This window comes from Dendropsophus ebraccatus, chromosome 14, assembly GCF_027789765.1.
Source record: "Dendropsophus ebraccatus isolate aDenEbr1 chromosome 14, aDenEbr1.pat, whole genome shotgun sequence".
NCBI lineage: Eukaryota > Metazoa > Chordata > Amphibia > Anura > Hylidae > Dendropsophus > Dendropsophus ebraccatus.
Genome location: NC_091467.1, coordinates 8860598 through 8873086, shown reverse-complemented (window position 1 = coordinate 8873086; position 12489 = coordinate 8860598). Strand labels below are relative to the sequence as shown.

Genomic DNA, 12489 nt, shown 5'->3' with positions numbered 1-12489 from the left:
GTCGGCCCCCCTCTGCCGCGTCATCAGCTGCTCAGCCGCGATTGGCTGATTAGCCAATCGCAGTCCAGCCGGCCTCCCGAAGATGACCCAAGATGGAGACCGGGGTAGACAGTAATTTGGTGAGTATACTGCACCACACTTCTGTGGGTGGAGGGACACAGGGAAGGGGCCCATTCACTTACATAACACACATTAAAAAGTTGTATAACTTTGTAATGTGTGTTATTTAGTGAATAATTTCACTACCCCTTTAAGCTCCATTTACTTTAATGGAACTGAGTTCCAAACCCCACCCAATCTGGAGACAAGAGAGGGGAAAAGTGGCCATGTTTTTGTAGCACTGGATAACCCCTTTAATCCTGAAAGGCAAAACCCATGAACCATTACATCCCGCCCTCGTACACAAAGGCAGATTTCACCGCCAGGTGGGTGACAACATTTATGGGACCTGTATTGGCGGCCATATTGTTTGCCACCCTGCTTTCCCGGGATCTGATACATCTTGACCTAATAGGACGACCCAAAGACTGATGAAGAGATGGACATTGGGGAGAAACATCCTGAATTATCTCAGTGGCAGCCTCAGTGTCTTCACTCGGTCGGCAGGGACACCGCCTTGAATAAGTAATTGCACCCAGAGGTCTTCACAATTCGACACTGACCATATCTAGTCATGTGACTTTTTTAAACCAATGGGATGTTCCAGTGCTGAACTGGATGCGTCAATAGCATAAGGGAGGGGGGATATGTGTTCTAGGTACATCATAGAGCTGTGTTCCCTAATCTCGGACCTTCCAGATGTTGCCAAACTACAACTCCCAGCATGCCCTGACAGCCTTTGGCTGTCAGGTCATGCTGGGAGTTGTAGTTTGGAAACTGATCTCGAGGCATGCTGGGATTTGTAGTTTAGAAACAGAGTCACAGATTAGGAAACCCTGATATAGAGCAACTTCTACCTGATATGTGCTGTCAGCTTGGCAGCCATTTTGTCTGTGTCGGCTACAGAGAGATGATGGGGATCTTTGTTACCAGTATTATTAAAGCACCAACTATAAGGGAAACGACCCCTACATGTAGGGGAGAGGGCATTTATTGAGGGGCCACAATCAAAAGCCATCTTACTCTTGTTGCCAGGTAATAAAATGGCTGCCTTCATGGTGACACCTATGACTTAAAGGGAAACTCCAACCCCCATCAATATCAAAGTAACCTGTCAGGGGATGTTTTAAATGGGGATCTACGAATCAAACTCAACTCTCACGTTAAAGACTTAAAGGCACCACAAAAAATTGTGACGCCAACTCGGGTATGGAACCAGTGGCTGTCATTGTTGCCCATAGCAACCATTTATTTCTTCTAGTGCTCTGGTAAAATGAAAGCTGAGCTCTGATCGGTTGCTATGGGCAACAAGGCAAGCCTTGATAAATGAGACCCAGGTTCCCCTTTAAGCGTAGGACTCAGAAGCGGTGCTGTAGTTAGTGTGATGGCTGCTCATGTCGCTTATACTCTCGTATAGGTTTTCTTCAGGTTGACAGCCTGGTTGCTCCGGGTGAACGCCATCTTGGTTGCACGTCTGTATTAACCCTTCGGTGCTCTCGGCTCCTGGCGGTCTCTTTTTCTTCTGCACTTTGGAGTACATGTCTTCCAGCTGCAAGAGAAAAGAGGGAGAAAAAAAATGGAAAAAATATTCCGCGCCTCTCGCTTCCCGCCATTTACTGAGATTTCTATATAGAGAATAAAGGGGGCATTGCCACCTGCTGGACATCTGCGGTACTACACATGGCTGAAACAGGAACCAGAAAAAGTATTGTAAACTGGAAAAACACTGCGAGGGGGCACAAAGCTGCTGAGATACACAGAGAAAGCATCATGTGACCCCTCAAGGGGAATAATCCAGACCCATCTGTCCCCTACCAGCCTCCTCTGTTCCCCGCTCTGTCATCCTTTAGACTCCTGTTCCCTTTTATCTCTTCTATCCTCCAGACTCCTCTATCCCCTTTTCCTGAATTCCTCCAGATCCCTCTGTCCCCCTCCTCCATGTCCCTCTGTCCTCCTTCAGATCCCTCTGTTGTTGTTGTTGTCCTCCTCTAGATCCCTCTGTCGTCCTCCGTCTCCAGATCCCTCTGTCGTCCTCCGTCTCTAAATCCCTCTGTCCCCCTCCTTCTCCAGATCCCTCTGTCCCCCTCCTTAACCTCCAGATCCCTCTGTCCCCCTCCTTATCCTCCAGATCCCTCTGTCCCCCTCCTTATCCTCCAGATCCCTCTGTCCCCCTCCTTATCCTCCAGATCCCTCTGTCCCCCTCCTTATCCTCCAGATCCCTCTGTCCCCCTCCTTATCCTCCAGATCCCTCTGTCCCCCTCCTTATCCTCCAGATCCCTCTGTCCCCCTCCTTATCCTCCAGATCCCTCTGTCCCCCTCCTTATCCTCCAGATCCCTCTGTCCCCCTACTTATCCTCCAGATCCCTCTGTCCTCCTCCTCCAGATCCCTCTGTCCTCCTCTTCCAGATCCCTCTGTCCTCCTTCTCCTCCAGATCCCTCTGTCCTCCTTCTCCTCCAGATCCCTCTGTCCTCCTTCTCCAGATCCCTCTGTCCTACTTCTCCTCCAGATCCCTCTGTCCTCCTTCTCCTCCAGATCCCTCTGTCCTCCTTCTCCTTCAGATCCCTCTGTCCTCCTTCTCTTCCAGATCCCTCTGTCCTCCTTCTCCTCCAGATCCCTCTGTCCTCCTTCTCCTCCAGATCCCTCTGTCCTCCTTCTCCTCCAGATCCCTCTGTCCTCCTTCTCCAGATCCCTCTGTCCTCCTTCTCCTCCAGATCCCTCTGTCCTCCTTCTCCTCCAGATCCCTCTGTCCTCCTTCTCCTCCAGATCCCTCTGTCCTCCTTCTCCTCCAGATCCCTCTGTCCTCCTTCTCTTCCAGATCCCTCTGTCCTCCTTCTCCTCCAGATCCCTCTGTCCTCCTTCTCCTCCAGATCCCTCTGTCCTCCTTCTCCAGATCCCTCTGTCCTCCTTCTCCTCCAGATCCCTCTGTCCTCCTCCTCCAGATCCCTCTGTCCTCCTCTTCCAGATCCCTCTGTCCTCCTTCTCCTCCAGATCCCTCTGTCCTCCTTCTCCTCCAGATCCCTCTGTCCTCCTTCTCCAGATCCCTCTGTCCTCCTTCTCCTCCAGATCCCTCTGTCCTCCTTCTCCTCCAGATCCCTCTGTCCTCCTTCTCCTTCAGATCCCTCTGTCCTCCTTCTCTTCCAGATCCCTCTGTCCTCCTTCTCCTCCAGATCCCTCTGTCCTCCTTCTCCTCCAGATCCCTCTGTCCTCCTTCTCCTCCAGATCCCTCTGTCCTCCTTCTCCAGATCCCTCTGTCCTCCTTCTCCTCCAGATCCCTCTGTCCTCCTTCTCCTCCAGATCCCTCTGTCCTCCTTCTCTTCCAGATCCCTCTGTCCTCCTTCTCCTCCAGATCCCTCTGTCCTCCTTCTCCTCCAGATCCCTCTGTCCTCCTTCTCCTCCAGATCCCTCTGTCCTCCTTCTCCAGATCCCTCTGTCCTCCTTCTCCTCCAGATCCCTCTGTCCTCCTTCTCCTCCAGATCCCTCTGTCCTCCTTCTCCAGATCCCTCTGTCCTCCTTCTCCTCCAGATCCCTCTGTCCTCCTTCTCCTCCAGATCCCTCTGTCCTCCTTCTCCTCCAGATCCCTCTGTCCTCCTTCTCCTTCAGATCCCTCTGTCCTCCTTCTCTTCCAGATCCCTCTGTCCTCCTTCTCCTCCAGATCCCTCTGTCCACCTTCTCCTCCAGATCCCTCTGTCCTCCTCCTCCAGATCCCTCTGTCCTCCTCCAGATTCCTCTGTCCTCCTTCTCCTCCAGATCCCTCTGTCCTCCTCCTCCTCCAGATCCCTCTGTCCTCCTCCTCCTCCAGATCCCTCTGTTCTTCTCCTTCAGATCCCTCTGTTGTTGTTGTTGTCCTCCTCCAGATCCCTCTGTCCTCCTCCTCCTCCAGATCCCTCTGTTCTTCTCCTTCAGATCCCTTTGTTTTTGTTGTTGTTGTCCTCCTCCAGATCCCTCTGTCCCCCTCCTTCAGATCCCTCTGTCATCCTCCGTCTCCAGATCCCTCTGTCGTCCTCTGTCTCCAGATCCCTCTGTCCCCCTCCTCCTCCAGATCCCTCTGTCCTCCTCCTTCCCCAGATCCCTCTGTCCTTCTTCCCCTCCAGATCCCTGTCCTCCTCTTCCTCCAGATCCCTCTGTCCCTCACCAGACCTATCTGTCCCTATTCTCCAGGCTACTCTGTCCTTCTCAAGATCCCTTTGTGCTTCCCAAAACCCCTCTGTCCTCATCCAGACTCTTTGGTCTTCCTCTTCCATATATAGTACTGATATATATTATGGGACAATGGTGGTCATGATGGCATCGTGTCTCTCCGCTTTGGTGGACCATTATGGACAATGAGATGCCGGATTAGATGTCATTAGTAGTGATGAGCGAACCTGCTGAACGTTTTCCTGGCATCTGGAGAAGTTGGATGCCCCTTAGGGCTGCCTGGAAAACATGAATTTGGCCTATGGCCTATGACTGTCTCCATGTCTTCCAGGACTCCCTGGGGCTGCATCGTACTTCTCCAGGCAGCGGGAAATAAATGCTGATTGTTCAGCAGCTTCACTCATCACTACTCACTACACAATGTTCCTATAGCAGCGTTCTGGCTGGGATCATCTAATGTTTCTATAGCGGACGGAGTCTGTCAAAATTATTTTGTGTTGGAATTTTGTGACACAGGAAGCTGGAACCACAGGAGACAAAGAGAAAAAAACATGGCTCCCGGCCAAGAAAATAATGTATAGGAATCTGCTAGAACTATGTATGGATTCCATATGCAGCATAGCGGAGACCTGAGGTAACACTGTGCCTCACACCTCAGAGACGATACTGGTATCCCCCAAAAGGAGAAACGATTCTCCCCAATACCTCAGACATGCTACTGGTATCCCCCAACAGGAGACACAATTCTCCCCAATACCTCAGACATGCTACTGGTATCCCCCAACAGGAGACAGACATGATTCTCCCCAATACCTCAGAGACAATACTGGTATCCCCCAACAGGAGACAGACATGATTCTCCCCAATACCTCAGAGACAATACTGGTATCCCCCAACAGGAGACACATTTCTCCCCAATACCTCAGAGATGCTACTGGTATCCCCCAACAGGAGACACAATTCTCCCCAATACCTCAGAGACAATACTGGTATCCCCCAACAGGAGACACAATTCTCCCCAATACCTCAGAGATGCTACTGGTATCCCCCAACAGGAGACACGATTCTCCCCAATACCTCAGAGATGATACTGGTATCCCCCAACGGGAGACATGATTCTCCCCAATACCTCAGAGACGACACTGGTATCCCCCAACAGGAGACATGATTCTCCCCAATACCTCAGAGATGCTACGGGTATCCCCCATCAGGAGACACGATTCTCCCCAATACCTCAGAGATGCTACTGGTATCCCCCAACGGGAGACATGATTCTCCCCAATACCTCAGAGACGACACTGGTATCCCCCAACAGGAGACATGATTCTCCCCAATACCTCAGAGATGCTACTGGTATCCCCCAACAGGAGACACAATTCTCCCCAATACCTCAGAGATGCTACTGGTATCCCCCAACAGGAGACACAATTCTCCCCAATACCTCAGAGATGCTACTGGTATCCCCCAACAGGAGACACATTTCTCCCCAATACCTCAGAGATGATACTGGTATCCCCCAACAGGAGACACGATTCTCCCCAATACCTCAGAGATGCTACTGGTATCCCCCAACGGGAGACACGATTCTCCCCAATACCTCAGAGATGCTACTGGTATCCCCCAACAAGAGACACGATTCTCCCCAATACCTCAGAGATGCTACTGGTATCCCCCAACAGGAGACACCATTCTCCCCAATTCCTCAGAGATGCTACTGGTATCCCCCAACAAGAGACACGATTCTCCCCAATACCTCAGAGATGATACTGGTATCCCCCAACAGGAGACATGATTCTCCCCAATACCTCAGAGATGCTACTGGTATCCCCCAACAGGAGACACGTTTCTCCCCAATACCTCAGAGATGCTACTGGTATCCCCCAACAGGAGACACGATTCTCCCCAATACCTCAGAGATGCTACTGGTATCCCCCAACAGGAGACATGATTCTCCCCAATACCTCAGAGATGATACTGGTATCCCCCAACAGGAGACATGATTCTCCCCAATACCTCAGAGATGATACTGGTATCCCCCAACAGGAGACATGATTCTCCCCAATACCTCAGAGATGCTACTGGTATCCCCCAACAGGAGACATGATTCTCCCCAATACCTCAGAGATGATAGTGGGTTCACTGCTCTACATGTCCCCACAGCTTTCCGGGAGTCCTGAATGGCAGCGCTACATGCGGGTAGACACATCACATTGGGGATATGCTGCTCTGAACGCTTGGAAAGCTGGATGAACACCAGTAAGGGACATATTAGACAAAGTGATTTTTTTTAAACAATGGCAAATAAATCGTTTATCCTTAACCTGAAATCGTTCCCCGTCTCATTTGCAATAGTTAAAAATCGCTTAATCGCATATGACTTTTACAGTGAAGTTTAACAATGATTTTGCCGTCAGCACCAAACGAACGATGAACGATTTCTTATTGGTCGTCTGATTGTTGCTGCATTTACACGAAATGATTATCGCTTAAATTGGAACAATATAACAATAATTTGCACAATAATTGTCCCGTGTAATAGGGCCCTACGTCCTCCAATACAGCTCCCACAAGGGTTGTCATCCAGCTTCCCTAGAGCCCTGAATAACATATCCTACCAGGCTCCTTGCTGACTTATCACAATAGGGATCCATAGACGTTCACCCAGCTTTTCCAGGATCATGAGTGGCATGTGGATACTATCGACATGGGTTATGCTTCACTGAGCTACCGGAAAGCTGGGTCATCGGTCCTCCATTACAGCTCCCACAAGGCTCTTGAAGACTGCTAGGGGTTAATGGGGGTTGTAGTTATGTAAACCCACAAGTGGGTGACGCCAACACGTACGTTCAGGTTATCTGGTCGGCTGGGCAGGCAGGGTTCAGGAGACGGTGCTGGTGGTGGGGTCCTCTCCTCTTCCTGGGGCTCTGGGGGCCTCTGGTTCGCAGCCTTCTTCACCTTTCGCACGCAGGCGTACTCAGCAGTCACCACGTTTACTTTAGGCTCGCTCAGTGAGGGGTCCTTGTCTGCCCGGGGCCCCACACACTCATACAGAGAGTTCTTAGGGTTGTAGTTTAGATTGGAGTAGGTGGCATCCTCAGTGGAAGGGGCATTGGGTATTGACCACTGGGGGGAGTGGTAGAGCGGGTCCATACTGACTGGTCTCAGATCTGGAGGGAGGAAAAGAAACACATTCAGATGTATATACTGGTGCCTTGGATTAGGAGCATAATTCGTTCCGGGACTGTGCTTGTAATCCAAATCCACTCTTAAACCAAAGCAAATTTCCCCATAAGAATTCATAGAAATGCAGACAATTGGTTCCACACCCCAAAAATAATGATATATTATTCTGAATAACATGTAAAACTAATGGAACAAACATTCAGAAACAGCAGAATATGTGATATTATAAGTTACTGTACAGTAATGGAGAAGATGGAAAACACCAGGGCTGACAGAGACTGCAGGGAGTATGAAGGAATGAGCAGGACGGATGTGGGCACATACATGCAGCACTCTCTGTCCGGGCAGAAGGGGGTTACATCTATGAAGAGATTACCCCCACAGTCCTGTCCCCTGATGCAAGCCCCAGCATGAAGTGGATCTGCTATGATTTGGAAGGTGAGGGAGACTTCCTGGGTCAGAGTACAGGGCTGTAGACCCCGCTATGCAGGCCATGCCCCTCCTCCACTCGCGCTCCCACCCAGTACAGGGAGCTCTTAAACCAAAGCAATGCTCTTAAACCAAGTCACAATTTTGAAAAACTGTGAGCTCTTAAACCAAAACGCTCTTAAACCAAGTTACTCTTAAACCAAGGTACCACTGTATTTGTATATGTATAATGTATGGACACAGTAACCCCACCAGCAGAATAGTGAGCGCAGCTCTGGATCATAATACAGGATGTAACTCAGGATCAGTAATGTATGTACACAGTGACCCCCACCAGCAGAATAGTGAGTGCAGCTCTGGAGTATAATACAGGATCAGTAATGTAATGTATGTACACAGTGACCCCACCAGCAGAATAGTGAGTGCCGCTCTGGAGTATAATACAGGTTGTAACTCAGGATCAGTAATGTAATGTATGTACACAGTGACCCCACCAGCAGAATAGTGAGTGCAGCTCTGGAGTATAATACAGGATCAGTACAGGATAAGTAATGTAATGTATGTACACAGTGACCGCACCAGCAGAATAGTGAGTGCAGCTCTGGGGTATAATACAGGATGTAACTCAGGATCACTAATGTAATGTATGTACACAGTGACCCCACCAGCAGAATAGTGAGTGCAGCTCTGGTGTATAATACAGGATGTAACTCAGGATCAGTACAGGATCAGTAATGTAATGTATGTACACAGTGACCGCACCAGCAGAATAGTGAGTGCAGCTCTGGAGTATAATACAGGATGTAACTCAGGATCAGTAATGTATGTACACAGTGACCGCACTAGCAGAATAGTGAGTGCAGCTCTGGAGTATAATACAGGATGTGACTCAGGATCACTGTGTTCTTACAGAATAACATTCTCACTTACGCTGGTTTTCTGGTCGGGGCCTCTTGATTTCATGCAGCTTGGTGTCGGACTTGCTGAGTGATCGGAGTTGAGTCTGACGCAGTAAAGTCTGTACAAGAGAAAAGCTTAATTAACATCTTTTTTAGCTTTAACTTTTCAGCATCTACCTGGTCTTACCAGTGCTCCCAAGCTTATTATATGCCGGGGTCTTCTGTTCAGGACCCTTTTCTATTACTTAGATCAAGGAGAACCTACAAGGTGCCTTTCTTGCTCAGGAGGACCCAACAATTCATTGATTTTAAAGTGAAATGTGTAATTCTCCCATATGCCTGCGGGGGAACTGTAGTGGAGCTGAACACTTTTTTGCCAGATTCACACACGGATCCCAGTGGATCACTAGGGTTTCCAGCAGCAGGTCATCCTGTGAGGAGCTCATTTGTCCTGTTAAGTCTATGGTTTAATTTGGCAAAGGGTTCAATAAATGTATGAAACCAGTCAGCCTCCATTTTGTTGAAGCCCTTCTTATATGGATACTGTAACTAGGGAACTGATGGGAATCATACTTCAGCAACAACTGGGGAGCCACACAATTTGGTAAACACTGACCTATAAAGTTTGATCTCTTTACAATGTAAGCAGGGATTGCTGGGAACTGTAGTTCATTAAGAGAAGCAGCAGCAGCTAACATAGCTATAGTTTTCAATAGAAACCAATAAAGTTTAGACAGAAAAGAGACATCTATGGAAATACCCTTCAAGAAATTATCTTATTTACCACGTCAACAAGGGCGACTCCACCAGAACACACCGTCCTCCTTCTCCTCCTCTTCCTTTTCAATAAAAATAAGAAATAAATTATTACTTAAAGGGGATTCCCTGTTCTTTGGGGTGCTGGCAAATGGGGATTTCTGACTTGCAGGACAGGAAATGACAGGGATATTCAGCTGGCTGCTCACGTGTCACTTCCTGTTAAGGGGATAAAACACAGTACCGGGTGCTGAGGTGGTAGGTACGGTCTCGTATAGGGGATTGGTACACTTTTTGGGCACACCTACACTTTCCAACAGTCCCAACTATGGCAGGATAGTCACACACATTGCGGTGTTCCTCAGGGGCGGGACTTAAATGATTATGCAGGTAGTATGGGGATATTTATGTTTATGGCTAAATTTGTCTTGGGAAAACACGGGCTGCCGTATGGACGTTACAACTCACTGGCCCAACTACCCCATCTACCCATTATATACAGGGGAGTATAGAGGGTACAGAGATAGCAGTCACACCATGGTGCCTGGGGGGGCACATAAGATGACAACAGATAGTAGGGGTCCTCTTTGGGCTCAGGACTCTAAGTTATTCCTCTGCCTAAATAGGTACAGTGTGGCCCTTGGGTCTTGCCAGTTATTCAGCGGTCCAAGAATTTAAAGAAGAAAAAAAATATTCTCAAAACAACTGGTGCCAGAAGGATATACAAATTTTTAAATTACTTCTATTAAAAAAAATCTCCAGCCTTCCAGTACTTATCAGCTGCTGTATGTCCTGCAGGAAGTGGTGTATTCTTTCCAGTCTGACACAGTGCTCTCTGCTGCCACCTCTGTCCATGTCAGGAACTGTCCAGAGCAGTAGCAAATCCCCATAGAAAACTTCTTTCTGATATAAACAGAGATGGCAGCAGAGAGCACTGTGTAAGACTGGACAGAATACATCACTTTCTGCAGGACATACAGCAGATGTTAAGTACTGGGAGACAAACATTTTTAACGGAAGTAATTTACAAATCTATATAACTTTCTGACAACAGTTCATTTTAAAAAAGATTTTTTTTTGAGGGAGTACCCCTTTAATACAGGTTTACTGTAAAGGAGCTGCAATGGCCATATTGTTTACCACCTAGCTTTCCCCAAAAACCTCCTTACTATCCCACATAATGTTAGTGGACCTACCTCTTCTTGCAGAGCGCGCAGAGGCTGCAGAGCAGCAGTAACAGCCCCATGGCAGAGCAGAGAGGAGTAAGGATGTGGCTGCGAGACTCAGCGATGACAACACCTGGAGCCATAGGGGCAACCTTAACTCAATAACTGTATAGTAAGAAAAAAAAATAATAATAATTAAAGGAACAGTACCGCTGTATTATCAGTGACTAGGACCGAGCGCGGTTGATTTTTAAAAATCATTTCCAGTTTGTGTGCCGTCAGCTGTGGGCGCGCAATGTAGCAGAGCCTGCACTGTCCCCGCGCTGTGCTGTTATACCACTTCCTGTGCACATGCAGGTGTGCTTGCAGCCATGTGGTTTAGCACATCACACTTTACCAGCTGCTTACACTGGTATCTAGGTACAGGGCACTGCATGCTATCCCTGTGCTTTATTCGACTGTGCACAATGGAGAAAGAAATACTGATTGTTTCATTTAAAAGTACTGATCTCCTACCTGTTATGTAACTACAACTCCCAGCATCCTAGAAATTGTAGTTGTGCAACAGCTGCAGAGGCATGGGTTGGAGATTACTGCTTTTATGGGAAACCATCAGCATGTCTATTATTCAACTACACCTCCCAGCATGCCTTGATATTTCTCTATAATTTCTGTGTAATTCAAAATGCGGCTGTCAGAGCATGCTGGGAGTTGTAGTTTTGCAACAGCGGCAGAATCAAGCAAAAAAAAAAAAAAAAAAAAGTTGTTGGCTGATTTACTGTGGGATCTATTGCACTGTTCATCCAGAGCTTCCTAGTTCATGAGTTCATGACTAATAAGAGATAGTAGATTCCATTGCTTGCATCCATCCATCGTTCTTTTAGTCTAATACATTCCATTATACATACACAAGGCTGGAAGCAATACACACTGAGGCCTTCTAGTGTTGGACTATAAGAACCTCAGTCTACCTTCTAAATAAAGGGGTCTCCTGACCACCAATAATATCTCAACCGCCATATCTTCTAAACTCACACTAATTCTGTAGTTTGCTACTAAAAGGGGGTTTCCAATGACGGCAACTAGACGTCTCAGAAGATAACATGGGTGGGAGGTCGGAAGCCAAGACACCCACCAAGGACCTAAAAGTGCAGATAACTCTGTACCGAGATCAACGGGAAATAGAGTAGACTGGTGCTCCGGATGGTCATGAATAGCCAATATGGCAGTCCTGTAGAGGAAGGGTACAGGCTGGTATCATAATCAATGGCTTTGATGCCAGAGTATCACTGTGGGGCACAATCTGTGGGCCTACGGCTCTTACAAAACCACAATTCCCATCATGCCTGGACAGCCAAACGTTGTTATAGCCTCATGGGAGTTGTAGTTTTACAGCAGCTGGAGGACCCCAGGTTGTGTACCACTTGCTAAGAGGGTGCAAGAATGGGGATCTATAGCCTCCTTGTGGCCTATGCTCCACATCCAGACCTCATGGGCTGCTTACCTTTACAGAGGACCTCCGGCCATTGGATTCTTATCCCACAGCGCAGATAGAGGAAGCGCTTGAAGAGAAAGCAAGGTGGAGTAGACTGCAGCGAGCGGGCAGTGAACTTGAGATGCAGAAGATATAGAAGATATCACAGACTACAAGAGAAGACGGAGCATCCCCCACCAGAACCAGGGACCCCAAAAAAGAAACAGGGGAAGCAAGAAGAGCGGAGAAGAATGCGAGGGATGCGGACTCCCTGACAGGAAGCTGCTTGTGGTGTGGCACTCCCTTGTCTTGCACATCATCACATCGAAAGGAAAGGGGAGGTGG

The 12489-nt window shown here is 48.2% G+C and overlaps 1 protein-coding gene across 1 annotated transcript; it reads right to left on the bottom strand.

Moving 5' to 3' along the window:
• Positions 1–249: 249 nt before the first annotated feature.
• On the bottom strand, positions 250–12412 carry LIME1 (Lck interacting transmembrane adaptor 1). The gene is made up of 6 exons (XM_069952822.1): positions 12175–12412; positions 10701–10835; positions 9533–9587; positions 8780–8867; positions 7082–7404; positions 250–1648 (listed from the first exon to the last, which is right to left on the bottom strand). The coding sequence occupies exons 2-6, from the start codon at positions 10811–10813 to the stop codon at positions 1445–1447; spliced, it is 783 nt and encodes a 260-aa protein (XP_069808923.1). The 5' UTR covers positions 10814–10835; positions 12175–12412; the 3' UTR covers positions 250–1444.
• Between the last annotated feature and the right edge of the window lie 77 nt (positions 12413–12489).